At 43.0% G+C, this 26,410-nt stretch overlaps 2 protein-coding genes across 2 annotated transcripts in view; both read left to right on the top strand.

The window, feature by feature from the left end:
- The window catches only part of pik3ap1 (phosphoinositide-3-kinase adaptor protein 1), a 34,762-nt gene extending 18,834 nt beyond the window's left edge, over window positions 1-15,928 (top strand). The window contains exons 15-17 of the mRNA XM_015944135.3: window positions 2,718-2,797; window positions 11,844-11,944; window positions 15,543-15,928. Coding sequence (XP_015799621.1) covers window positions 2,718-2,797; window positions 11,844-11,944; window positions 15,543-15,657 — 296 coding nt within the window. The 3' untranslated portion in view covers window positions 15,658-15,928. The remainder of the gene's footprint in view (window positions 1-2,717; window positions 2,798-11,843; window positions 11,945-15,542) is intronic.
- Window positions 15,929-20,248: 4,320 nt separating this feature from the next.
- LOC107375556 (sorbin and SH3 domain-containing protein 1) overlaps window positions 20,249-26,410 on the top strand; it is a 99,971-nt gene continuing 93,809 nt past the window's right edge. The window contains exon 1 of the mRNA XM_054749905.2: window positions 20,249-20,410. The gene's annotated coding sequence lies outside the window, so the exon portion shown is untranslated. The remainder of the gene's footprint in view (window positions 20,411-26,410) is intronic.

Genomic DNA, 26,410 nt, shown 5'->3' with positions numbered 1-26,410 from the left:
GTGCGAGTTCTGTCGCCAACTCCGCCGTCCCACACTCAAATGGCGTGTGAAGCTCTTACAATGTCTCCTGGGAGAAGCTGCAGTTTGGCAGCTGGACCCCATGCTTTCTCGTTCGGCCCCGGCTACGCCCGGCTCTTACGTGGACAGCCTAGTGATCGATGTCCCCGCTACTAGCTGGGCAGATCAGACGGAGATGGCGGACAATTTAGCCGGACCAGACCTAGAGGCTTCTCAGTTTCCTCCTCTGGCAGAGGATGAAGGAGACATTTTGGACATTTGCCCCGACGGTCACGACTTACTCGAGGACAAGGACGTCTTCTCAGTGGTGGAGTGTTCAGCTCCAGCCGCTACTTCAGCCTCCAAGTTGCGTGATGACACTTCTTTTCTCCCGCTCTGCTGGCGTGCAGCGGGGAGGCTAGAATTGGACTGGCCCGCTCCTCCACCTGCAAAAAAGAGGTCCCGCTTTTCTGGGTTTCACCTCCCCTTGGAACCAGCAGAGGTAAAGAACTTTCTGTCTCTGTACCTGGATTTTGTGGCTGATCTCATGTCATCCTGGGCCAAGCCGCTTTCCACCCGCACCACGGTCCCGGGTTATGGTCAGTTTTCGGAGCTCGATGGCGCAGAAATGGCGGGATTGGTTAACCTCCCTCCGATGGAGCCCTCTCTCACGGCTTACCTAGCTCCGACCTGCAATAACGGAGCTAGTGGACAAACTAATCTACCCTCCAAGCCATGTCGCTTTTCAGCTGCACAACTGGAGAAGATTTACTGCGCGCAGGCCTCCACTGCCTACTTCCTCAGCTCTTCCACCATGCTCCAGACCTGCCAAGCACTTTGCCTGGCGGACCTTGGGGCAGGGGTCCCCCCTGACAGCCCACTGACCCCCCTCATCAATGGAATATGGGTCACGTCAGACTCGGACTACATCCTGCGGGCGGCCCGAGACGTCGCCCTGCTGTTGGGAAGAGGTATGGCCTAAACTGTAGTGGCTCAGAGACACTTGTGGCTGACTCTTTCTAATGTCCCTGGCAGGGACAGGGCTAACTACCTGGACGAGCCTGTTTCACCCAGTGGTCTGTTTGGACAGTCCCGCAATGCTATTCAGACAAAGTTCGAGGTCCAGCGGAAACAGACTGAGGTGCTACGCTCCATCATCCCCAGGCGGGAATGGTGGCGCACGGCACCTGGGTCTGGGTCTGACAGGAAGAACCTGACCTCTCCTCCTCCACCTCAGAGAACAGCCTCTCCAGCGGCAGCGAAGGGCTCGGTCCCAGCTTGGACCCCCCGCCTGGAGTAAAGGCCCTCCTGGGGACTCACAGAAAGGCTCTGCGAGCCGCAAGAAGAAACCTCAGTCGTCCTGATCCCCGGACCGACCTTGTTCGGGTTTTGGACCGTGTTGGGCTACAGAACCCCAGTTTTCTATGGTTAAAATGGACCGGTTCAGCTACGGTTCAACCCCACAGTCCAAAAAGACTTTGTTCACCACCACAAGGGGGGGGGGGGGGGGGGGGAGAGTTGTACTGTTTACAAAAATATGCACACAAATGTAATAAAGACTGCTGTTTGCACTCGATAATGTGTGCGTCTCAGCAATGCTTCTCAAATTGGCCCCATAAAGCTGCGTCAACCCACTCCGCTGGTGAACGACAGCTCAATTTTAACATCAAATCCTGTCTGCAATTGACCTCTGTGGGAGCGGGGAAAGCTGTGTTCTCCCGCTCTGCTGGAGAACACAGCTTTCCTCTGGTGGCAGACATGATGTTTAGAAAGCCTCCCGTTCCGCTAGAGGGCTGCAGCTCCCTCGCCACCAGGGCGCTGAGCGGTTGCCTCGCGACGAAACTTCACCTCTGGCGAGCATGCACAGTGTCCCCCTGGGTCGAGTGCACGGTTGCCATTGGTTACCGACTGCAGTTCCTGGTAAAACCACCCGTATTTACCTGTGTTGTGCAGACATGTGTAAATACAGACACTGCGGTCGTGTTACGGGAGGAAATTCAGACTCTACTGTTGAAAGAAGCCAATCGAGCGGTCCATCTCGAGGACACAAACAAAGGTTGGTACAGCCGCTACTTTGTTGTCCCGAAAAGGGGGGTGGACTTCGCCTTTTCTTGTCCATGTAGGGTCGTGGGGGGGGGGGCTGGTGCCTATCTCCAGCGGTCAGTGGGCAATCAAGCGGCATACACCCTGGACAGAGAGCCAGTTACAGGCCATTTACCATTTATGGTGCTCTGTGAGAAGAAAAAGCCCTGTGAAATACATCATTGTGGGGGGATTTCTATAGTATTTAACGTAAATGCTGCCTTTTTTCTTTTCTTTTTACTTCGCTTCACCAGCAATGAGGACATCTACCAATATCATTTCCTACTGAGTTACAACCAATCATACCTACCCCAGTTCAGGTAGTCCTTTGTCGGCTCCTGAAATTGGCCCGGAAAATAGTCCTTTTGGCTATTTTCAGATTTTCAGCAACAACAAATTAAGGTTTGGTGTGGTTTGGAGTTCTAGAACCCTTTTAATTAACCCTGCTTGAAGCGAAAGATGTCACGCACACACGTATCTCTCACTCCACCCTGCAGACATATAATATCTGAGTGACAATTAAAAAACACTTTCCTGCACACACTTTCAGACCAGGTCTAACGTTATTCAGGACACACATCAACTGGGAAAAAAGGTTTCTTTTTCACATGAACTTATTGGATGTGTTCTTCTATCAGGTACAGAAAGCAACAGACTCAGCATCAAAAGCACTCACAGCACTGTCAGCTACAGCAGTGGGACAGAACCTGAGTTTGAGGTGAGTCCACACTCAAAACATCTGGGTCAAAAGACAAAGAACCAGCATGTGTTCTACATTAGAAGGTGAGAACTACTCTGGGTTTTCACTTCCTGAAGTATACTGTAAATACAGGTCTTTTGATGTGAAGAACTGCCTCAGCTACGATATTTCAGCAGATCCTAACAACAAAGAACCCAAACTTATTGAGTATTTTCAGTTTAATTTGTAATCAGTATAAAAAGACCAAAATTTACGTTTAACATTTTTTTTCTATTTGATAGATGTCACTACTGTACACTCAGGTCTGTGACATTTAGCTGGAGGAAGTACTCTAATCTGATAAAGAGAAACGGCACATTTAAGTTTTTTTTATTCTGGTTTGACCTGTTTTCAGGTTCATGTAACTCAACAACTCGGCTTAAGATGGAAGACAAACATAAGATGAAGTTAATATAACAGAAACAAAGAAATAAAAAAGGCTCTAAATAGATGCAAATCCTCCACCAGGGGGCAGTAGACATATATATTACTGGAGATGGCAGGTTTCTGATGAAGGTACTAACCCTGAGGTTCAATCTGGATGCTTTAAGGACAGAAGTTGTTTGATGGAAATCTGTGACAAATTGATAATCTATAAGGAGATGTTTGTTTGCTGCTACTGATTTTAATGGGCTCGACAGACGGGAGGCGACAAACGACCGCGATCAGCGAAATTTGTCGCTGTCGCTTTTATTACCTGTCACACGGGAGGCGAGCGGCAAAGCCGTCTACGCGTTCTGTTCCATGGCGAAATCGAAACTTCCGTTGTTTTGTTTGGCTGTGTCAGGTTGGAGGGAATTAAGGTTATTTAAGCGGTTCAGAGTTAATAAAGTGGTAGATATGATGTTTCACAAGGTGCTGCTAGAGTTATGTGAAATCTTACTTCTGGTTTTACTATAAAACATAATAATAATCAACTTCTCCTCCATGTTTGCTCGGAGACGTACGGAGCATCCTGCCCGCTCATTGGTCAGTGAATGAAACCTCCGTTGATTGGTCCTCGTCCGAGCGACAGCGATGAAAAGTTGAAAATGTTTCAACTTTCTGGGATCGCGTCGCTGGGTTGTCCGTGCACGACACGTGCACGAGTGCAAACTTTCACACGCACGTTTTTCGCGTTTCGCTTAGTAGGAGGGAGACCCGCGATTATCGCTTTGTCGCGCATGTCTCATTGAAAATGAATGGAGGAGAGGCGATGTCGCCTCCCGTGTGTCGAGCCCATAATGTGGCAGTTTGATTAGAAAGAGTATGTGAGCATGGGAAAATGTATTTTTACCTAAAATGTTCAATAAGGGCCATTTGCTTTGGTGCAACGAACTAATGCACCGCTCTATTGAATCAATATACACGACGAACGTTTATGAGAGGAAGTCAAGTGTGGACCTGAACACAAACAAAAGAAGGCACTAAGAAAAAACACAGACCTGAGCTGGAGAAACCCCTGCCATCCTCAAAATCTCCTGAATCGCAGAATCTTGATTACCAACGATGATGGTGGAAAAAGAAATATGGATGAAACAAAAACTTTGTGTTATCCAACAGTCAAAGGATGTGTTGTGGTTCAATGGTAAATTGGTGTATTTTAGGGTTTTAATACCCCACAAGGCGCTTTGCAACACATCCAGTTGCATGCACACATTTCCATGCTGGTGGTGATGAGCTCCAATGTAGCCACAGCTGCCCCGGGGGCACCCTGACAGGAGTGAGGCGCCACCGGTCCCTCTAACCACCCCATGTGGCTTAAGTGTTTTGGACAAGGACACGATTACGGCAAACTGATCGCACATTATCTCCCAACGTGCCAACCCTCAAGTTACGATACGGCCACTTCGGCCACCCTCGTCCCTGATGGTACATGCAGTCATTTAGTATTTTTTGGTACGAAAGGGACTGAGGTTTAATGAGTTCCCACAGATGTGGAACTTTGTTGCACTTTAACCAGCAACACATGTGCCTGTGTTCGAACTCAGGGGCTGCGCCTTTCCAAGACCCCACCTGCCCGGTCCAGGTAGGCTGGTATTGGAGCCAAACACTGTTTTACAGGGAGACCGGAAGTGAATGCCTGTGAAATTGGACGGTCTAGCCTTCCGATTTATCACCATCCATACGACGGGCACATCCTGTTGCCTAGCAACTGTGACAACCTCAAAAATAAGTTTAAACTTTAAATAGTGACTGGATATTTTCCCGTGTAGCTGAAAACAAATCTGCCCATTCAACTGTGGACAAATGAATAGTTCTATCAGATTACAGGCTGGAGACTAATGGTTAAGGAAACACAATTCCCAGATGGATGGCATTTATATTTTTCAGTAGTTCAGCCTGTTCTTTCAGCTTCAGCTGAGAAAGTTTTGATGCTGCAGTTTCCTAAAATATGAAGCTTACAGGCTGACATTTCAGTCTAAGTCAAGAAGGGTTTTTAAACTTTTAAAAATTGTCTAGGGGAAGTAGAGGCCAGTCAAGGAGTCAGTAACTTCCGTTCTTGTTCTCGTTTTCATTTCAAACTTCCAGCTTCCTCCAGCGTCACTTCGTAGTACGTACACGGTAGGACTGGGCTGCATTCTCGTGTGGTTGGCAGCGCCCTCTTGTGTCTATGCAGGTCAATGCTCTAGGCTTTCTGTAGACACCGGGGAGGGACCCGCGTCTTTTGGAATCCTAGGATGTCCAAGGAATGTCCTGCCTTTCTCGCCTCTGATTGGCTAGTAGGGCTCTCCTACGATTGGCTATTTCATGTAAGGGGGAACTGTTTTCCCTCGCTGCAGGTTTTTATGTTTACAGCATCGACATAGAAATATATGGACAGTGGGTTTCCATAGACTCCAATAACACGTTTTTGAGGAGAAATGGGAGGTGGCTACTACTGCCATTTATGACCGTGTCACAGGTTCCGTCAAGCCCAGGTAATTCCATAAAAGGGAAGAGAGGTGGAGCTGAGGGTGGGGCTGTAAGGCTGGGATCACATGACAACACCGGTCAAACTGAAGCTAATGTAGCTACAAGCTAACCTGAAGCTAACCCAAAGCTAACGCGGAGGTGGGAGTTAAGCTAATGGAGGTAGCAACCTAGCTACAACCAGAGTTAACTGTGCACAACACCAGAGCTTCTGAGTCATAGATACGCCGGACTGACCGCTGGGTAAAACCGGGGTGAACACAGAGGTCTCCCGAGAGCTCCACAAGCCGACAGCCGCACAGCAGTCAGGAGCCGCTGCGATCTGAGATGCGCAGAGCTGCCGCTGACGGGAGAACCGGGTGGAAAACATCGGTTTCCATCCCAGAGCTCCACAAGCCGGCAGCCCGCAGACAAGCGACGCTGCGATCAGAGATGCGCAGAGCTGTGGGGTGGGGACCATACCGATAGTCGAAACCCAGCTCCACCAACATGTTATATTTCAACCCATTTTCTAAAATGCAGCGTTGTGGTAAATTCACTGGGTTTTACCCAAGCCCCCTAGCCTAGTGAAATAGACCAAATTCTTGCTTTGCAAAGTTTGGTCTAGGAATGCTCCACTGGAACCTCTGCAGCCCCAACAGCATTCTGGCTGGCCAATCACAGCTCTCTAGAGGGGTTTCAAACACATAAAGAGCTGTGATTGGTCCATAATGGTGGGCCAATCATAGTGCTCTATCTGCTTAGTGAACAAATCACAGGGCTTTATCCGCTTTGTGGGCCAATCAGGGCACTCTATATGCCTGGTGGGTGGGATGATGCAACAGAGTGAAACAAGAGTATGTCACAGTCATTGTCCAGTAGCATGCGGAGATCATTTGAAAGACAACGGTAGAACCCGCCCCACAACCGAGAGCCGTCAATGTATTATTTAGTCTGGCTTGCCAGGCTACAAGCCCCCACAATGCGGGACAGAAATTGAGGCCAATGCGAAAGTGAAATAAATTGCAGTTCCACCCTCATCCACTAGGGGCTGGTGTCAGAAGCGAGCAAGTCCTCATTGACTCCCATGTTAAAAATGTCATTTTCACAGCAGAAATAAACATGTTTACAGCCTGGTACCAAAACATGTTTTTGGTTTAAATGATCTAGTTTACACTCATGACAACTCTGAAGGGGGTGATTTTTTTCTCACTCTTCTGTTTAAGTGTATTAAAGCCTACATCATCATCATTTCTCTTTGTGCCAGGAGGCACATAAGGCAAGGACATCATTTTTCCACAGGGATCGATTTCCAGCTGCACTTCTTGTTGAGTTCCATGAACACCATCCTGCTCTGTTTCTCTCTGCTTCAGCCACTTGCCGCCAAGTTGTTTTAGGTCGGCCTCTTTTCCTTCGACCTTCAGGCGCCCAACCTAGAGCCACAGCGCAGTCGCTCGTCTCCTCCTTTCGCAGCACATGGCCGATCCAGTTCCATCTCCTCCTCCTCACCTCATCGCTGATCCTCTCTGTCTGTGCCATCTCTAGCACTGTCTTATTGGAAACATGCTGTTGCCACCGGATCTTAAAGATCCTCCTTAGGCACTTCGTTTGGAAGGCGTCGAGTTTCTTTTCTTCTCCCTTTGTCAGTTTCCATGTCTCACATCCATATAGTAGCACTGACAGTACGAGGCTTTTGAACAGAGAAGTCTTTGTCTTTTTGCTGATGTCACTGGCCATCCAGATGTTTGAAAGCTGTTTGTGCCTTATACTTGCCAATCCGACCCTCCTCTTGATATCCGCTGTGCCTCCACCATCTTTAGTGACACTTGCCCCCAGGTATGTGAAGCTCTCCACCTCCTCCACTTCTCTTTCTCCCACTTTCAGCTTATCTTCCCTCTTACTGTTCACCTTCATGATCCTACACTTTCCAGCATTCAGCCTCAGTCCAACTTTAGCTGCATTCTTCTCCAGCCTAGTTGTTTTGTGTTGAAGATGTGCCATTATTGAGGACAGTAGGGCAATGTCATCGGCATAGTCTAGGTCCTCCAGCATGGTCATGAAGTTCCATCTGATTCCGGTTCTTTTACCCTCCACAGGTCTCCTCATGACCCAATCTATCACCAGTAGGAACAAAAATCCTGACATACAGCACCCTTGTTTCACTCCAGTTGTCACTGGAAACCAGTCTGTTATTTCATTTTCATCAATGACGGCGCACTGAAAGTCGGCGTACAGGATCTTGACCATCTGAATCAGCTTAGGGGGAATTCCATATTGGCGCATGATAGTCCAAAGGCTTTCGCGATGAACTGAGTCGAATGCCTTTTCAAAGTCAACAAAGTGGATGTACAATGTTGCGTTCCATTCATTGACCTGTTCCAAGATATTCCTAAGAATGAATATCTGGTCTACAGCTCCTCTTCCTTTCCTAAAGCCAGCTTGTTCTTTCCTCAGTGACAGATCAACTCCTGTTTGAATTCTGTTGATCAGGATATTAAAGCCTACAATTCTGTATAATTAATGAGCATCAGACCCACGTGACCACAGAGCTAGCTCCGAGGAAAGGCCTCAGTCTGATCCTCGGCCTCGCCAGAAAACTGTTCGGTCATTTTCAGTCTTAGACCATTAGTTGTAGCGTTTGTGCATTCTTTTTGGATATTATTTGTGCAATTGTTGGACAAAATGACTTGCTGTGGCATTAATTGCACTAATAGAGTGTCCAAGGAGTCTCCACTTCATTTTTTTTGGTAAGTAAAATTATATTTATGTATTTTAGGTCACTGCCGCTCTTGCACTAGCTGAGCTTAGATTTTAACATGTACTGTTTAACCACGAAATTTAAATGTAATTGTGTTAAATGTAAATGTAACGCCAGTGCATTTAACATAATGCTGCACTTTAGAAAATGGGTTGAAATATAACATGTTGGTGGAGCTGGGTTCTGACTAGCTCTCGGGAGACTTCTGTTTTCCACCCGTTTCTCCCCTCCCCGCAGCTTGGCACATCTCTGTCTGATCGCGGCTCCTGACTGCTGCGCGGGCTGCCGGCTTGTGGAGCTCTGGGATGGAAACCAATGTTTTCCACTCAGTTCTCCCCAGCGGCAGCTCTGCACATCTCAGATCGCAGCAGCGCTTGTCTGCTGTGTGGCTGCTGGCTTGTGGAGCTCTTGGAGACCTCTGTGTTCCACCCGGTTTAACCCAGCGGTCAGCCCGGCGTATCTCTGACTCAGAAGCTCTGGTGTTGTGCACAGTTAACTCCGGTTGTAGCTAGGTTGCTACCTCCGTTAGCTTAGCTCCCACCTCAGCGTTAGCTTTGGGCTAGCTTCAGGTTAGCTTGTAGCTAGGTCGACCGGGTGTCGTCAGTTGATCCTAGCCTCACAGCCTCACCCTCAGCTCCACCTCTCTTCCCTTTTGTGGAATTGTCTGGGCTTGACGGAACCTGCGACACGGTCAAAATGGCGGTGGTGGCCACCTCCCATTTCCCCTCAAAAATGTGTTATTGGAGCCTATGGAAATGAATTGTCCAGTATATATGTCGATGGTTTTATTACATTTAAATTTCATGGTTAAACAGTACATGTTAAAATCTAAGCTCAGCTAGTGCAAGAGCGGCATTGACCTAAAAACCATTGACGTAAATACATAAATATAATTTTACTTACCAAAATACTGAAGTGGAAACTCCTTGGACGCTCTTTTAGTGCAATTAATACCACAGCAAGTCATTTTGTCCAACAATTGCACAAATAATATCCAAAAAAGAATGCACAAACGCTACAACTAAGTTCAGAGACTAAAAATCAAGGAACAGTTTTCAGGCGAAACCAAGGCTCAGACTGAGGCTACTGAGGCCTTTCCCCGGAGCTAGCTCTGTGGTCACGTGGGACTGATGCTCATTAATTATACAGAATTTTAGGCTTTTAACACACTTAAACAGAAGAGTGACAAAAAATTCACCCCCCTCAGAGTTGTCATGAGTGTAAACTAGATAATTTAAACCAAAAACGTGTTTCGGTACCTGGCTGTAAACATGTTTATTTCTGCTGTGAAATTGGTATTTTTAACATGGGAGTCAATGAGGATTTGCTCGCTTCTGACACCAGTCCCTAGTGGATGACGGTGGAACTGCAATTTATTTCACTTCCGCATTAGCCTCAATCTCTGACCCGCATGATGGGGGCTTGGTTTACAGCCAGATCTTGAGGAGTTTTTTTTTGAAGAAAATTGGAACTTATTGCTTTAATAAACATCCTTTCCTGTTTTGCAACAAACCAGTTTCAGTTTCTTTCATCAAAAAACCTGAAAAACATCAAATGTGAACTTGTAATAAATCTTGTTTCATTTTGTCACACTGTCTGTTGGGTCTATTGGGTACTTAATTATTAGGCTATCTTATGTCTTCACTTTAATAGGTTAAGGCTTTTTACAAGTTAGTGCACGTCTCTCATCATCAGATTAAAAATGTATAATTTAATCAAAAATATTTAGTTAAAGCTGATTATGATTTAGAGCTATTTTTCACCAGTTTTCATTATCCTAGAAAAGAAGCAGACCTGATGCGCAAAGCTGGGCAGTTTTATTAAATTTCATACCCAGGTAAGGCACATATGTTTATCCTATGTACTTTAATGCTTGAGAGCCAAGAGTTATAAAGTAAGTCCAACAGTTTGATAAAGGCAACAAGGTCATAAATTAACATTTTACGTTTTTCAGGTTTTTTATGAAACACGAAATACAGGTGATCCCTCGTTTATCGTGGTAGATGCGTTCCAGACCTGGCCGCGATAGGTGAAAATCCGCGAAGTAGGGACACCATATTTACAGTACAGTACTATATTGAATTATCGTATGATCACATTCTCTTTTTGTGGGTAAAACTCAAGAAAAAATTTTTTTACTTGTTTTTTTTTATAGTTTTATTACAAAAAGTGCATTTTATGATGAAAAAACAGGAATTTCTTGATATTTCGCATAGAAAAATGCCGCGAATCGGTGAAAAATACCGCAAATTGGCGAATTTCCCTTGAATAAGGCTCCAAAGAAAAAATCTGCGAAGTCGTGAATCCGCGATAAACGAACCGCGAAGTAGCGAGGGATCACTGTATTTAGCAAAACAGGACAGAATGTTATTATAACGCTAAGTTCACGTTTGCTTTACAAAACCGCTTTCTGCTGGTGGCAGAAGGACAGTCTGCATTATAGCTGGTTTGCTGCTAAATGAAATAGCCAATCGTAGTAAATCCGTAGTAAAACCAATCAGAAGTGAGAAAGGCGGGATCTTCCTTGGACATCCTAGGATTCCAAATGACGCGTGCGGGACTGTAGGGGCGGGACTGTAGACATCAGGGGCGGGACTTGGGGGGAAACCCGAAAGATTACCTATGTCATAAAACAGGGTCAGATAGTCAAACGTTGGCACTTTTAATAGACAAAAAAAATCATTCATATTTTTATTGTACACACTTTTATGCCATCTGAGAATGTTTTAAAGGAAAATTTACCTCAAGTAAAGTTTTATTCGGCATACTGACATTACACCGTTGAACTCAATCAAGCAAACAGCCTTTCCTAAAACTACTGACTGAGCTAACCTGTAACAAAGGTGCATGGATGAAGCACTCAAGATCCCTCTCATCAGCAAACTATACCAGTTTTAGGCTATTTACAAAGAAATGGTTTTGTCTTGATAAATTATTTATCTTTTTTTTTCAGAAATTTTTTGTTTTTCTGGGACTAAATTAACCCCCAAAGCTTCTAATAAAGGAATTTCAGTACTCTTGAGCTATGTTTCATTTTCTAAAAAAAAAAAACTTTGAAGAATTTTTATTTTCAAAGAATAAATTTTCAGTTTTCCTGAACAAATTTTCTTCTTGTTCCACCTGTTCTATGTAACAAACATAATGCAATCACCGAAGCTGAAAACGTCGTGATTATGGTTGTGTATTTGGTGTAATTTAACTTTTGTTTGTTTGTTTGTTTATGTGTGCTTGTTTTTTTGTTTTTGTTTTTGTTTGTGTGTGTGTGTTTGTTTTTTGTGTGTTTTTGTTTGTTTGAATTTGTGTGCTTGTTTGTGTTTGAATTTGTGTGCTTGTTTGTGTTTGTTTTCTTCTTTCTTTCTTTCTTTCTTTCTTTCTTTCTTTATTTATTTCTTTCAGGATGCGGTAGAAATGCTCCCACCACCACCTCGACCTCCCCGGCCATCCGACCCGGCTCCTCTCATTCCGCCTCCCAGAATTCCTCCACGGATCCCTGACAGGTGGGTGTGTCTCAGCAGTGATTGGCCTTAGCGAGACTGACAGAGCGCGATAAAGAGAAAATCCACAAAAATAAACAATCAATGATGAACAAGAATCTGCTTCTAGACCTGCAGAAAGAGAAAAAACAAACCAAAAAAAGAAAAGGGACACACAACAATACATCAGGAGCAAGCTATCATTGCATCAACCTGATGAGGAAATATAAAATCAAAATTGTTTAACTGAACAATCACACGATAATAAATCACAGTGCATTTAGTGCCAACCACAGCCTTAAGACGTGTGTTGAACATGCCCAAGTCCATACTTATGAGAGCACCATGTGAGCACCTGTGTGTGAACATGTGCTTGTTTATGTAAGGTTTATCTATAGGAGCATCCAGTAGAGAGTGTGAGGGGCCACAGATCTGTCCCCCAAAGATGTGCAGGAGATGGAGGGAGCTCCAAGTCCCAGAGATCCAGGAGTTGTCCCAGAGCGCAGGGATTCCAGGGAGACTGTAGCCAAAAACGCCCCAGCCCCCTCTCGAGAGGAGCGGGAAGGGGGGGTACTTACAAAAATGCACGCCGGACATCCACTCATGCTCCCCATACACACCCTGTTCACTCTGGTCCCGGTACTGCTGCACATGGGGTACAACCATTACCGGTCCAAGAGTTCAACCCTTTCTGCTGGGATGCTGATGAGCAGGCTCCCCCGCCCAACGCCGAGCACAGCAACCCACCAACCCAGACCCCAACCAGATGGCCAGCTCCCCCCTTAGCCTCCAGCCTCGGGAAGCCAAGCAACAACAGAGGTGTGCTAAGACCCCTAGTCTCCCTCCGCCTGCTCCAATACAGTGTTAGCAAGGCCGGATTAACCATATGGGCAACTGGGCAATTGCCCAGGGCCCACGAACTCTAGAGGGCCTAGGGCAGCAAGGGCACGAGCAAAATACTGAATCTGTAATCTCCCGCTTTATATTAAACTAGGGTGAACGTACGTCCGGTTTTCCCCGGACATGTCCACTTTTCACTCTCTTGGGGGGGTCTTGTATTGATGAAAATGTCCGGCTTTTCATCCAGGAGCAGGGATCGAATTATGGGGGACTTGGATATCCTACACATCCATGGGAGCTGGAAAAAAGTTTTCTACCTATATTGCATCATTTATGGACTCTTCCGAGCAGAGAGCACAGAGAGCGGCACAGCGCTGTGTTATTGCGCAGCGCTCCAGGCAGCTGCTTCCAGCGCACAGTCCATTCTCAAAGTGGCGCAACCAAAAAACTATAATTAACACACGATCGTTCATGTCCGCAAATGTTCTCTACTTTCTGTCTTATTTGTGCCTGAAGCGCTCTGCTACTGCGGAGCTCATCACCTGTGCTGCGGTGATTTCACCTCACTGACGCAGCATCGAATCGGGCACTCCGCTTTGCGGTCAGGAGATCCCTTTGATCTGCTCAAAAGTAACTGATGAGGTGAAAAAGTAAGAATCCTGCAAGCAGTTTTTCTGGAGAGTTTAGAGGAGATGCAGGAAGATGAGAGACAGACAGGACAGGAAAATAGTTCAATAAAAACAAAACTAAGTGTTGAAAAGTAAAATGTAGGTAGATTTAGCTCCACTACACGTTTTTACCTGTATAAAACAATAAGTTATACACATGTCATATTTATACATCTGATACAATTCAGATCACCTTCAACACTCAGTCACACACCCAGGGCCGTTTCAAGGCATTTTGGGGGCCAAGGCAAAATGACCCCACCCACCCCCATAACTGGGCTCCCCAAGCCTCTGTGTAATTCATACCCTCTCCAGGAGTATTAGTTATACAGTGTTTATAAAAGCCCCTCAGACATTACTGACATGTTCTAATATTATCAGATGAAAAACTAAATTATCAGACATGCTGTCTCATCTGCTTCTTTTCTAAACTTGCAAAAAGTAACAAAACCATGTGAAAGCCGCTATTTGTGGATTCTCTGAAAGTTTCCATGGAGTGTGTGACAACTTATTTTTTCATTGACCCTATCGTCTAATCTCACAGCTGAAACAAGCATCCTTAATAATCTGTGCACAGGAAGCTTACCGATGCTGTAGTAAAACAAAAGGTATAATAATTTATTATTAATGCAATCTTATTGCAGCACTAAAGCAGAAAAATGAGATTTTGCAATAAATATGCTAAATATTTACATATGAATTGTTTTAGAGCCCTTTTATTGGCAGAATCTGATATTAATTTAGTTCTTACAAATAATGGGTCCCAACGTGGTTTGTGTGGCGTTGCCATAGTGTGACATCATAGGCACAGATCCCCTGTCCTCTTGTTTAGAAATGGAAATATGGTCACCCTATATTAAACAAACTGTCCACCCGGCCTTTTGCGCTGAGACGCTTCGCTGCCTACGACTGAACGTCAGTTGAGAGTCAGTCTCTTGCAGACTGACCAATGAAGAGAGGGCTTCAAGTTAAGAACCTCTCCTCATTGGTCAGTCCACACAAGGTGGGTCAAAGGTTACCCTGAGCGGGTTACGTGATGTCAGGCATTCAAGTATTGAGTATATTTACTGCATATTACAGTAAAATATTCTGTATGTGACCATATTATGGTGATCCTGGGGTCGTGATGATGGGGCCCTTGAATATTGTTGCCCAGGGTACAACAAAGTCTTAATCTGGCCCTGAGTGTTAGTGCGTGTTGATGACGTGTTTTCCATGGCTGTGGTGCGTGGGCGACTTCTTGGAACTGAGATCTTATCAAGTTTTTTTTAAACAATCTTTGAGAACGGCGTCTTTTTAGAGTGTTTTTGCCACATAGGAGGAAATACAGACGTGGTGAAATACAGCCGATGGAAGGCCACACATGGCAGAAGTATTAATGTAATGTTTAACTACAGGGAAAATGATTGGATTTTATTATACAGAAATGCAGCACGGCAACAACGATTAGATGAAGAAACTCAAAACTTTATTAAGACACAAGAAAAAAACAAAAACCAAGAATTACGCAGAAATTAGTTCTATGACTGTCAGTCTACTTTTTGGTGTTTGAATTTTTGTTTTAGATGCAAAAACAAACATACAATGTGTGTGTGTGTGTGTGTGTGTGTGTGTGTGTGTGTGTGTGTGTGTGTGTGTGTGTGTGTGTGTGTGTATGTGTGTGTGTGTGTGTGTGTGTGTGTGTGTGTGTGTGTGTGTGTGTGTGTGTGTGTGTGTGTGTGTGTGTGTGTGTGTGTGTGTGTGTGATCTTTATCAGGTAAATTTAACTTTGACACAGAAACACAATGAGATGTTATAATTATATACAAATTAAGCCTTAATAGTGGGAAATAGCTTTTTTTAGATAGAGAATAATAATCAAACACCTTTACGCCATCGTGAGTTTCTGCTCAGCTGGTTTTGGGGTTAATAAAAACCAGCAACCTTCTATCGACCACGGGGGCGTCTCAGAGCGTGCTCCTTTAGGATTCTGCTTCACTTGTTAAACGTTACTGTGTGAAAACTCCAGCGTTCCTTTGCAGACCACATTTTTCTTTAACTGCTGGTAATAACAAGCGAGCGTTCGTGTCTCTATTTTTCTCTGCTCTGATGAGTAACGCTGTTTTGTTCTGCAGGGTGCCTGAGAAGATGCACGAGCGCTACATTTCCTGCCCAACACGACCACTTCCTCAAAAACCTCCTAACAGACAAACCTGCTCAGCACCTCCCATACCCCGCCGCCTACGGTGACGAACACATGCTTCTGCTTTAATGGGGTTTAATGTCTAGTTACTAGTGTTTTTAATGTAAGATGGACATAAATGAGCTAAAGTCTGACTAAACTCACGTAGAAGGAAGCTCCGTAGCAACGCCTTGTTTCGCTAGTCTCAGCCTTATTAACACATTAGATCAATTATTGTATGTTTTGCTGTATGTGTTTAAAACATCTTTATGTCAGGCCTAAGTAGCATGTGCTAATACATATATGTTGTAAAAACTCATAATAAATGTGCACCATTCATTCATTTTGACTCGGGCCTGCCAAAGCTACACGTTTATGGACTAATTCCACCGAGACGCTTCATTTGAACACATTCAAGTTTGCTGTGCTGAAGCAGCTTTTTCATATCACAGGGTATCCGCGGGTCCTTAAAAAGTCTTAAAAAGTCTTAAATTTGCTTTTCCAAATTTAAGGCCTTAAAAATCCTTAAAAATGACAAATAATGCTTAAATCCAGTTTCCAAAGGTCTTAAATTACCAAAGACCCAAAAAACAAGATTATTTTATTTCTATAAAAATTTTCGTGAATTTCTAGTTAGTGTTCAGCATTTTTTGTGTACGATGTTGGCGTAAGCGGAACCATACACATTCAGTTGGTTGTGAAAGGGGGCTATTTTTAGATGAGCACATTAGCTGGTTAAGCTAGTGGGAGCGTGCGCCATGAGGAAGTGCAAGTTGAATGGTAACTGGATGGCTAATCCCACGTTCACGACATGGTTAGCACCGGCTCCAGGCAATAGCTGGGAATTATAGCTTAAATTTAATTTTAAAAATAGCTTAAATTTGGTCAAAGTGGCCTTAAAAAGGTCTTAAAAAGTCTTAAATTTGGCTCCCTTAAACCTGCAGATACCCTGATATCAGATTTGGTCAAATCGGGGACACAGTTTGTTGAAAACTTCAGGTTTTCTGCTAAAAGTAGCACACAAACACGAGAGGTTCTGTGGGTATTCAACGCTTTTTCAGCCAATTTTTGAGCTAACCATAAGTCTTTATTCCAGAGTCCAATTCGCAAGTACAGAAGAACATAGTACAGATAAGATGAGATAAAATGAAATGAGCACAATAATAATTATAATAATGAGCACAAAAGTAAAATAAATGCTGCAAAGATGAAAAGTTACACTAATGAGACTAAATTCCCCACAGTTTGTTGTTTAATTCATGCGTGTGTTCCAAAAGAAGAGGCAGTGGGAAGACTTTGGTGATTTTCTGCGGCGCTCTGTTCTAAACAACAAAGTGTTCCTACAATAAACACACATAATACGTATGAAAACTCAGAGACTCTTGTCCTCTTTCAGTCAGTGTGACTAATTATTTTATGACTCATGGTTCTCTAACAAAACAACTAAAAATAAATAAAATGCTCCAAAAACATCAAATTGACATTGGAAATTAGGCTGATTCACATCTTTCATGGCTGCTGTTGAAATCTGCCCAACACAACGTAGATACATGAAAATACCTTCAAATATGGTTTTTATAGGACCTAATGCTTTTGCACAAGCTTTAAAAATCTTAATGTTTCTGTTTGTCCTCTTGGTAATGTTAATATTAATTATTAATGTTAATATCAAGAGTAACTAAACCCCAAAGTACTTTACTTGCTTATAAACTGTAAACTCGGGTCTTTACAAATGCAGTCTTTCTGTTTCTGTGCATTTGTTGACATGTTTGTGTAAACTAGATTAAATATAGGATCTCGATCTAAAAACGTCTTAGTGCTGCCCCCTGTGGCATTAACAACATAGTCCTTCAAGTGTGTGTGTGTGTGTGTGTGTGTGTGTGTGGGGGGGGGGGGGTGTAATTAATTATGAATGATTAGTTGTTTCGTGTTTGGATGATGATGAGTTTTAAACTTTGGTAGTTTTTAACTCTCAGTGATAAGTTTTTTGGATGATCCAGTGGGATCTTTTTGCAGTTTGGTTTTAAAGGTTAACTTTGTTTGTGGCAATTTTACTGACTTCAGTTTTAAACACCTTCGTTGGGGTAAAGCTTTTTAAAATAAGTTTTAGTCAGTATAATGTTTTAGACTTTTATCAACTTCGGGTTTTTAAGAACACCTTCAGTTCGGTAAGACTTTTAATATAAGTTTTTACCAGGTGTTTTATAATTTGTGGTGTTAACCTTTCAGAGAGTTCTGTTTGTTTTTGGCATTATCTTTATAATGTGGCATCTGTTTGCTCGTTTTTAGAACCTTTTGTTACAAATAAAACCATTTTAATATCCGCTGTCCAGTTCTTATGTTATCCCCATCCTTCACATTTTAACAACACCTGTCGGGGACGTAACAAGAGATCAGAGGGCTTATAAATGAGGATTGGGTCAGGTGGAGGAAAAAAAGGCACTTCAGAGTTACCCTCCACAGGGAGGGCAGCTTTGCTCTGCAAAAAAACACCTCAGACAGAAATGCAACAGACTTCAGACATCACACAACATAAGTGTCCACTAGGTGGGGTGGTAGGGTTTGGGGCTCTCACATCAGTGCATGCAGCCTCGATAAGCAGCGCTCGTCACCTCAGTTTGGACCGGGGTGGGAGGTGTTATATATTATATACAGAATCTACAACTAACCTCTTAACTGACTTTTAAAACTTTAAGAAACTGTAAATATTACCTTTTGTTTTATTGCACACAGTATGAGCTCAAGAATCAAGTCTTGTTGTTTGATTCAGTTGTTTAATACGCTCCAGCACTGAGAAGCTGCAGCAAAAGCAAAAACCCTAAAACTGTTTAATATTTCACAAAACGTAATGTTTATTATTATAATTATTATTACTGTTAATTGAGCCCGCCCATGTAAATGTGCAGGAATCCTATGGCAAAGTTGTAAGTCATGTTTCATCTTTAAATGTGATTAATTTAAGAATTTAACTTGGTCTCATTGTCTCTGATCTTAAAGCCAAAGGAAGCAAAAGAGGAAATTGCATCAGTTTGTAAACTGATCTGAGAATATAAAGACCAGACTACTTAGAGATGTCTAACAGAAACATCTCTATTGTGCAGACATGTTCCACAGGCTTCTGATGTTCATGCAGAGCCTTCCACCATGTCTGCTGTTACTAAAACCTGCCTGTAGGTGGCAGCAGAGCACTTGTTTACATATCCCCTTTGGCCCAGACCTCATCTCAGCTATTGATTGGTCAGAACATTCAGACCTAAATCTATCAGCTTATTATAAAGGCCTGCTGTGATATGTCAGAGGAGCGTGCTCTGAAAAGTTTTGCTATCAAATGTTTATGATGAACACCTTTTTAATGCATTTGACAAAGAAAAGGAAAGTCCTAAATATTTCAAGTCAAGTTAAAATGCTGTCTGGTGGGTAGTTGCGCCGACACAATAAAAAACAACAAAACCACAACTTCAAATTGTACAAAATTTTATTTATTTGGATAAAATCTTTCGTTTGGACCCACTGAAACGAAAACAAGCTGATTAGCATTCAGAGCACTGTTCCCCAGTCTCCTGACCTTCCTCGTTGTTACCTTGGTTACATCAGCAAGTGTGAGGGGGGTGATGTCCTATTTTTTTTATATTATGTTTCCAAGGAGTCATTTAAAGTGGTCTTGAGCCACTTTAAGCTTCTCTTGACTTTGTCTGACAGTACGTGGGGCCCAAAACTTTTGCACAGTTCTATTGCCATAAAGGGTTTCTGAGTCAGAGGACTCCAGAGTGCTTTACACCAGTGAGTCATTCATCCTTTCACACACCGATTGTAATGATGAGCTACATCGAAGCCACAGCCGCCCTGGGGCACACTGACAGAGACGAGGCTGCCAACCGCCACCAGCAGGTTAGGAGGGGGAAGTGTCTTGCCCAAGGACGCATTGGCAGAATTCCCTGGAGGCATGGGATTGATCCTGCAACCCTGTGATTATGGGACAGACCTTTAATCAGATGCAATGCTGTATCTGCGTTGATCTATTGGATTTTCATGTATGACGTGTGCATGCATCAAGCAGAAGGCAGAGTGTTTCATATAATGGAGCTTTTGGCTTGCCGTAGCGTAGACTGTCCTTTCTTGTTACCACATTGCACACCGAACATTGGTCAGGGCCTCCTGTGTGTAACCTTCCAATCCACATAGATAAAGCAACAATTTGTGGAAGTTGAGAAACTATACACCCCCTAGTGGTTGGATGCAGCCTCTCTGTTAAGAAACAATTGATTGTAACACAGAACAAAACAATTTTAATATTTATATCTGCGGCGGGTGTTTACTTCCATTTTAGTTTATAAAGTTTTGTTTATGTTGAAATACAAAAACAATAAATTTTGTGCAAAGTTAAGAGATAAAGTTCCCTCCCAAAAAATCCAGTGGCGATTGAAACTGACCAAAATTCACAATTATATTTCTGATCATCTGATCTGAAACTGAAAAATCAGATTTCAACGAACTCCAGCAATAACAGAACGTCTATGCTAACGTTATGAGCCAAATAGAAAGACAAAGTAGAGATATGATTTTAAGTGCTTTTATTTTGAAACACAACGCAGAGGAAACGCTCGATTTATCTTTTTCTGGCTTTATTTTGAAAGTGACCGAGGTTACCGTAATACATTGTGCACTCGCGCACCACAAAACGCGTTTCCTCGCTTTTATCGAGGCTCGACCGCAGTGAGCGGACGCTGCTGGGGAGCCGCAGTAGTTCTCGCATGGTGACACGGAGCTCGGTGAAGCGTGTCCGCCTCTGTGAGCCCAAAGCTGGATTGCCAACACTCACAGGTTAGTCTTCCTGCGGATGTCTGGATGCTGACGAGTCTTATGCGTGTTTTTTAATTTATTCCCGCATCTCTGTCTTGTGTTCACTTTCCTAACAGCTGATTTGGGCCATACCCGTTACCCCACTCGTCTCGTAATTTAATTCTCAGTAATTTAATACTCGTTTTTCAATGTCAGCTGATTTCAGAATGGCAAAAGCTTCTAGGTGATAGAGTGCATTTACATTTTGCACCTCAGCGGACCGGACCGGTGCTCTCTGGCTTTGGGACAAACTGCAGCAGAGACCATCCATCGCGAGTGTCGCACTGATGCTGAATGCAGAAAAGGGGAATAAAAATTCCTAAAGTTTCCCAGACAACCCTGCTTTTCTCCATGGTTCCCTTTATGTTTCTTTCCTGAGTAAATAGGGTAGAAGTAGACCTTCTGTTGTTGTTGTGACTCAGGCTACCCAGCATCTATAGAGGATGACAGCATGCTCCTGATGGCATGCACGCTATGCGGCACGGACACGCAGCAGCTTACAGCACAAACAAGCTCTGCTGCCAGATCCAGCTTTGGTCACGTTGGGCTGAGAGAAATAAAACTGAGAAACTTCGGACATTCTGAGATACTTTTGAGGCCAAGAAAACGTGAACACCTGCGATGTATGGGGTGCTGATTTTTCAAGTAAGACAGTTTTGTTACATTTATCTCCTCACAGATAAAAAATACGGGCTACGAATTTTTTTAGCACTCTTTCCACCACATGTCACAGTCTAGAAGTTACAGTATTAGTTCAAAAATTTTACACCTAAAAAAACCCAGAATAATATGCATATATAATGCTAACCTCCAGGCCCTGTCACTGTAAACCCGAATAAGTTCCCAGAACTCAAAATTTTCTCAATTTTTTTGAGTTTTGATACTGAAAATTTTAAGTTTTCATAAATAAAGTTTCTTAATAAATGTTACTCATACATTTGAAGTTTATAAATTGCTCATCCAATCAACTCAAAATATTTTAGTTACCATTGGCTCCTTGCACTATAAAATTTTATTATCTTCACCTTAGACCTTTTTGTTATTACTTATAGACACATGATATTGCCTTAAATTTGTAATTTGTTGGTTTTCTTTATTTTTTATAGGAAATTTGACCAATTTTTTTATTGAATTGAATTTTTATTTCATTTGAATATTTGTAATTTTGTTTCCATTAGTGAGAGTAGACTACTCTGTAATAGTTAGATGTATTTTTTCTTTTAAATCACATCAAATACAGGTTCAGATCTCGGGAGGTTAAAGCTGAAATGGCAAATTTGGAAGAAAAAAATTTGCTTAAAATTTTCATGCCTCTTAACTGTCTAACACAGTATAGCCACAAATATATTGTGGAGATTTTAAAAAGATGAAAAATAAACTAACTAACTAACAAACAAACAAATAAATAAATAACTAAAGTGGTTCTCTCGCATTTGTCTAAAACCCTCCGCCCATAACCCATTTTGGACCGAATTCAACCACTGTACCATCCAATTGTCAGTCCCGCCAAACCACCGCACTTCCCTGGGTCCTCCACTCATCACACACTCACGTATTTAGCAGCAGAACACCAGTGGTGTGAGAGGTTCTCTGCTCAATAACGTCAGAGAAGGAGAAACAGCCAGCTGCTACCACTTCAACTTTAGGGCAAAGTGCCAGAGTCCCAAAAAGAAAAAACACCATTTCAAGTCACGGCCAACAAAAGACGTTTGGAAAATTGCGACTGGTGTTTAGCACTACCTCGTTTTATCTGGCATCATGGGTTTCTGGTTCCGGCAGAAGCGTCTCGGGGTAGATACCCGAGGGGAGGGGTGGGTGTTCTGTGACCGTATTTGCGTTCAAAACCTAGCTTGTTCTGCAGATTCGCCATAACAACAAAAAATTTGGAATCTATCATTTAAAAAAATTAAATGTAATCTTTATATTAAATTCCAAAATGTATTTGTTGTTGTTTGATAATGTTTATTAGACAAATTCAGACTGCTGGAAAACTGAAGTAGATTACCTAAATAAAAGCAGGGTAAAGAGATCCCCTATACCTAAAATCTGAAAGTCCGTTTTCATCGGCTTATCCGCAAAATCTGACAAGACCCTTTTTGTGGTAGCCTAAATCAAATACCTAAAGTATTTTCAATTATACTTCAATGTTCCTGTCCGAACCTCTATAAGGGCTCGAATGATGTGAGAAAGGGGTTTGTTTTCATTTTGCTATAGGCTACTTTCATTTCTATTAAGTCTGAATTAGCATGTTATTTTACATTTTAAAACTTGTATTCATATAATAAAATTTTAAACTTTATATTGTTTCTTTTGATTCTAAATACTTATTTTAGGTTTAATTCTAAAACTTAGTTTCAAATGAGTTTTTTTATTTAGATTTAATTCTAAATATTTATATCCATTTCAAATATATTTTGATCTTTTTCTAAAATTAATTTTCAACATTTTCTTCCTATCTGTATAATGAATTTATTCTAAAATTTCACATCAGTTTTTATACAACAATATGCTTATATTCAGTACTTAAAAACTAATTGGGGGAAGTTGTATTCTTAATATAGTACTGAACAGCTGGCGCCCCATAGGGCTGCTGCTGCTCAGGCATCTCAACTATTTACTCAAGGACATGAATGTTTACACTCACTTGTGACAAACAGGTCCACCTGGAGGCACATAATTAACGTGTGACACAAACAACTGTTTCACAAGTTTGGACTCCCCACTGGTGTAAAAAAATGCTAGTTTATGCATCGAGGATATTAGTGAAACAGAAATATGTTTATTAGATTTTTGTTTCCAGCATTAGTGGAACTTAAAGAGTTCTGTGAAATTCGGCGTCTTCCACTGTTTTCATTCAGGATTTTACTCCTCAGTGTTACGTAACGTGACACGAAACAAACGTGATAAAATATTAACCTGAGCACAAATATTTAATCATTCTTCAGGCACGCAGACCAACCCATCGGACCGATGTGTGTTTGATCTTCTTGTCTGTTTGAAGTGGGCACAGAAATGTAGAGAAATGTGCCTGCGTGTTTTTCAGGATCTTAAACATTGGACTCAGTAGCAGGTTAGTAGTAAACAAAGTCGGTTCCTAGTGACTAACACATCAGCAAATTATTTTATATGTTCATGTGTTCAAGTTATAAATAATTACTGTCTTACCTGCTGTAGATCGCTTCCTGAATAGACTGAGTTGAGAAAAATAGAGTTTAGTCCGCCAGGATTGATATGCTAATGGCTAGTGAGAGATAGCAGGTGATTTGATCTCCACATTTGTGAAGAACTGATTTCTACATCTGGTCTGCTCTTTTGATAATGCCTAAAATGTGAAAATGCTTTTTTGTCAGCAAGAGGAACAGGATTCCTGTCCAGGCTTCCTAAAGAAGAGATTAATGGGCATAAATGGTTAGATTTAATCTTCAGAATCTCTCAAAAACTGACCCGAATGTAACCTTGATTTCACAAGCTGCTTGTTAAAGGTGTGGTTCACTGAAAAAAACATGTTTAACGATTATTTCTGATTATAACGGGTCACTCTGAGTTTCTCATGCAGGCTGAACATGAAAATAGTCTCCTACACCTATCTCCTGCATTAGCTTCTGATAGAAAACAGACGGTGAAACTCTAGGATTAGAAAAACCTGAAGATCTACGTCACACTGTCACTAACATTCATGGACTCACCCATCCTGACTCACGACAGGGAAGGCTGTTGTTGGTTTAGCAACCAGGAAACAGCAGAGAACGTCTCAGCTAGTAGAAGCTAACTGTTAGCATTAGCAACTCCACCACACAGTAGAACTCCTCCATGCTTGTGTTATTTGTGGAGATAAAACCTCAACGTTGCAGAGCAAACAGAGTCTGTTAGCCAATCAGAGGAGAGAAGTCTAAATATCAGGAAATAAGATTCCAAATCCTGTCGTTTGAAGCTCAGCTGTGATGCAGGTGACTTTTGTCTTCTTCTGTCAAGATTTTCTAATCCTAGATCGGCAAAAAGATGGCGCCTGTGCTTGGCTTAGCCGCATTCACCGGCCACTTTTTCAAACTTTTCTCCACTAACCTCCTCTTTTCCACCTTGCTCCTGTCTGCGGTCCTCTTCAGTAGTGTCCCTGCTACCATCTCCTATGATCGCCAGACTCTTTTGTCCTTCCGTTCGTTCACGATCGCCCAAGACGCACCGAGGACGTACCTCCCTCTTTGTTTACCTGAGCGGCGCACTGGCCCGGAGCCAAACTACGGTCCCGAGCTGCGCACCTCCAGCTATGTTTGTCCGGTCCCGGGAAAACGTCGGAGGAAAAGAGGTAAACGAGCAGGAATCCAGGTGAGAATAAGACTTATCTTAAAGCGTGGTTTATCTAGTAAACATCGGCGTGATCTTCTAGCTACTTGTCCTTTGTTTGGTGACCTGAGCGCCACTTCCGCATTCCCGCCAGGCTGCATTGCAGCGCGGTTCATCCGTCCAAGTTTTTTAAGGTCGGTTTATCCTCATTCCTCAGTGGTTTCTACTCCTGTTCCCTCCATAAGTGGTTTTTATAAACACCGTGGATCTAACCTCGCTAATTTACATCCACTAACTCCAGCTGTTTCTGTAGTTTCTGATTCCTCCACCTCAATCAGCATTGCTCTATTAAATACCCGCTCTGTTAACAATAAGTCATTCCTGCTCAATGATTTAATTCTCTCTAAAAACCTGGATTTTCTGTTTATGACTGAAGTTTGGCAACAAACATCTGATTATTCTGGTCTGATTGAACTCTGCCCGAGTGGTTATTCTTTTCTTAGCCAGCCCCGGGGTTCTGGTCGTGGTGGAGGCCTAGCTGTTGTTTTCAGAGACCATCTTCCATGTAGCTCTACAACCTCTGGTCACTTTGCTTCCTTTGAACTGCAGCTGATTAAAGTCGGGCGTAAGGACCCGTTCTACTATGCTGTGGTCTATCCTCCACCTGGTTCAAACAGTTCTTTCTTTCAGGAGTTTAGTGACTTTCGATCCTCCACTGTGAAGCTGTCCAGACTGGTGATTGTTGGTGACTTTAACATCCACGTTGATGATCCCTCCGATCTCTTTGCCATGAATTTCTCCAGCCTTATGGACTCCTTCGGCTTTACCCAGCATGTTTCTGGCCCCACACACACCAGGGGGCACACTCTAGACCTTGTTTTTACCCTGAGTCTAAATGCTGACAGTGTTGGTCCTGAGGACGTTTATATTTCAGATCACCATTGCATTTACTTTAACTTGTCAGTTTCTGCGTCCCCACCTCCTGCTCGCCGTATGGTTAGTTCTCGTTTTCTTAATGAGAGCACAGCTAGAAATTTTTCTGCTGCTTTTGATCCACCCTGTTCTTCTCATAACGACCCAGATTCCTTAACTTCTCAGTTTAACGAGCACTGCCTCTCCATTCTGGACAACATCTGTCCTGTCAGAACCAGATCAGTTCCTGCAGTGAACCCTACTCCCTGGTTTAATGACAGCCTTCACAGCTTGAAGCGCCAATGCGGAAAAATTGAGCGCTTGTGGAAGAAAACCCATCTAAACATCCATCTGCTGCACCTAAAGGATCTTCTGACATCCTTTAACTCTGCAGTCAGAGACGTGAGGGTTTCCTATTTCTCCAACCTGGTGTCCCAGAGCAAAGGGAACCCCAAGGTGCTGTTTAACACCATCAGCAGCATCGTCTCTCCTGCCAATCCTACAGCCTCCATCCACTCTGTTGCAGACTGTGAGAACTTTCTGTCTTTCTTTGTGGACAAAGTCAATAAGGTTAGATCTAGCATCTCTCCTCCAGCCTTATCGCCGCCTCTCCCGACTCCAACCAGGCCCATCATCCTAGATAGCTTTGCTCCAGTTTCTTTGCCTGAGTTAACCAAACTAGTTAACTCTATGAAGACCTCTGCATGCCCCCTCCACATCTTACCCTCATCTTTGTTTAAAAGTGCTTTTCAGTCCATCGGTCCCAGCGTGCTCTCTATAATTAATGCT

This window comes from Nothobranchius furzeri, chromosome 12, assembly GCF_043380555.1.
Source record: "Nothobranchius furzeri strain GRZ-AD chromosome 12, NfurGRZ-RIMD1, whole genome shotgun sequence".
NCBI classification, from domain to species: Eukaryota; Metazoa; Chordata; class Actinopteri; order Cyprinodontiformes; family Nothobranchiidae; genus Nothobranchius; species Nothobranchius furzeri.
The sequence above is the reverse complement of the archived record's forward strand: the minus strand, read 5'-3'. Positions and strand labels throughout refer to the sequence as shown.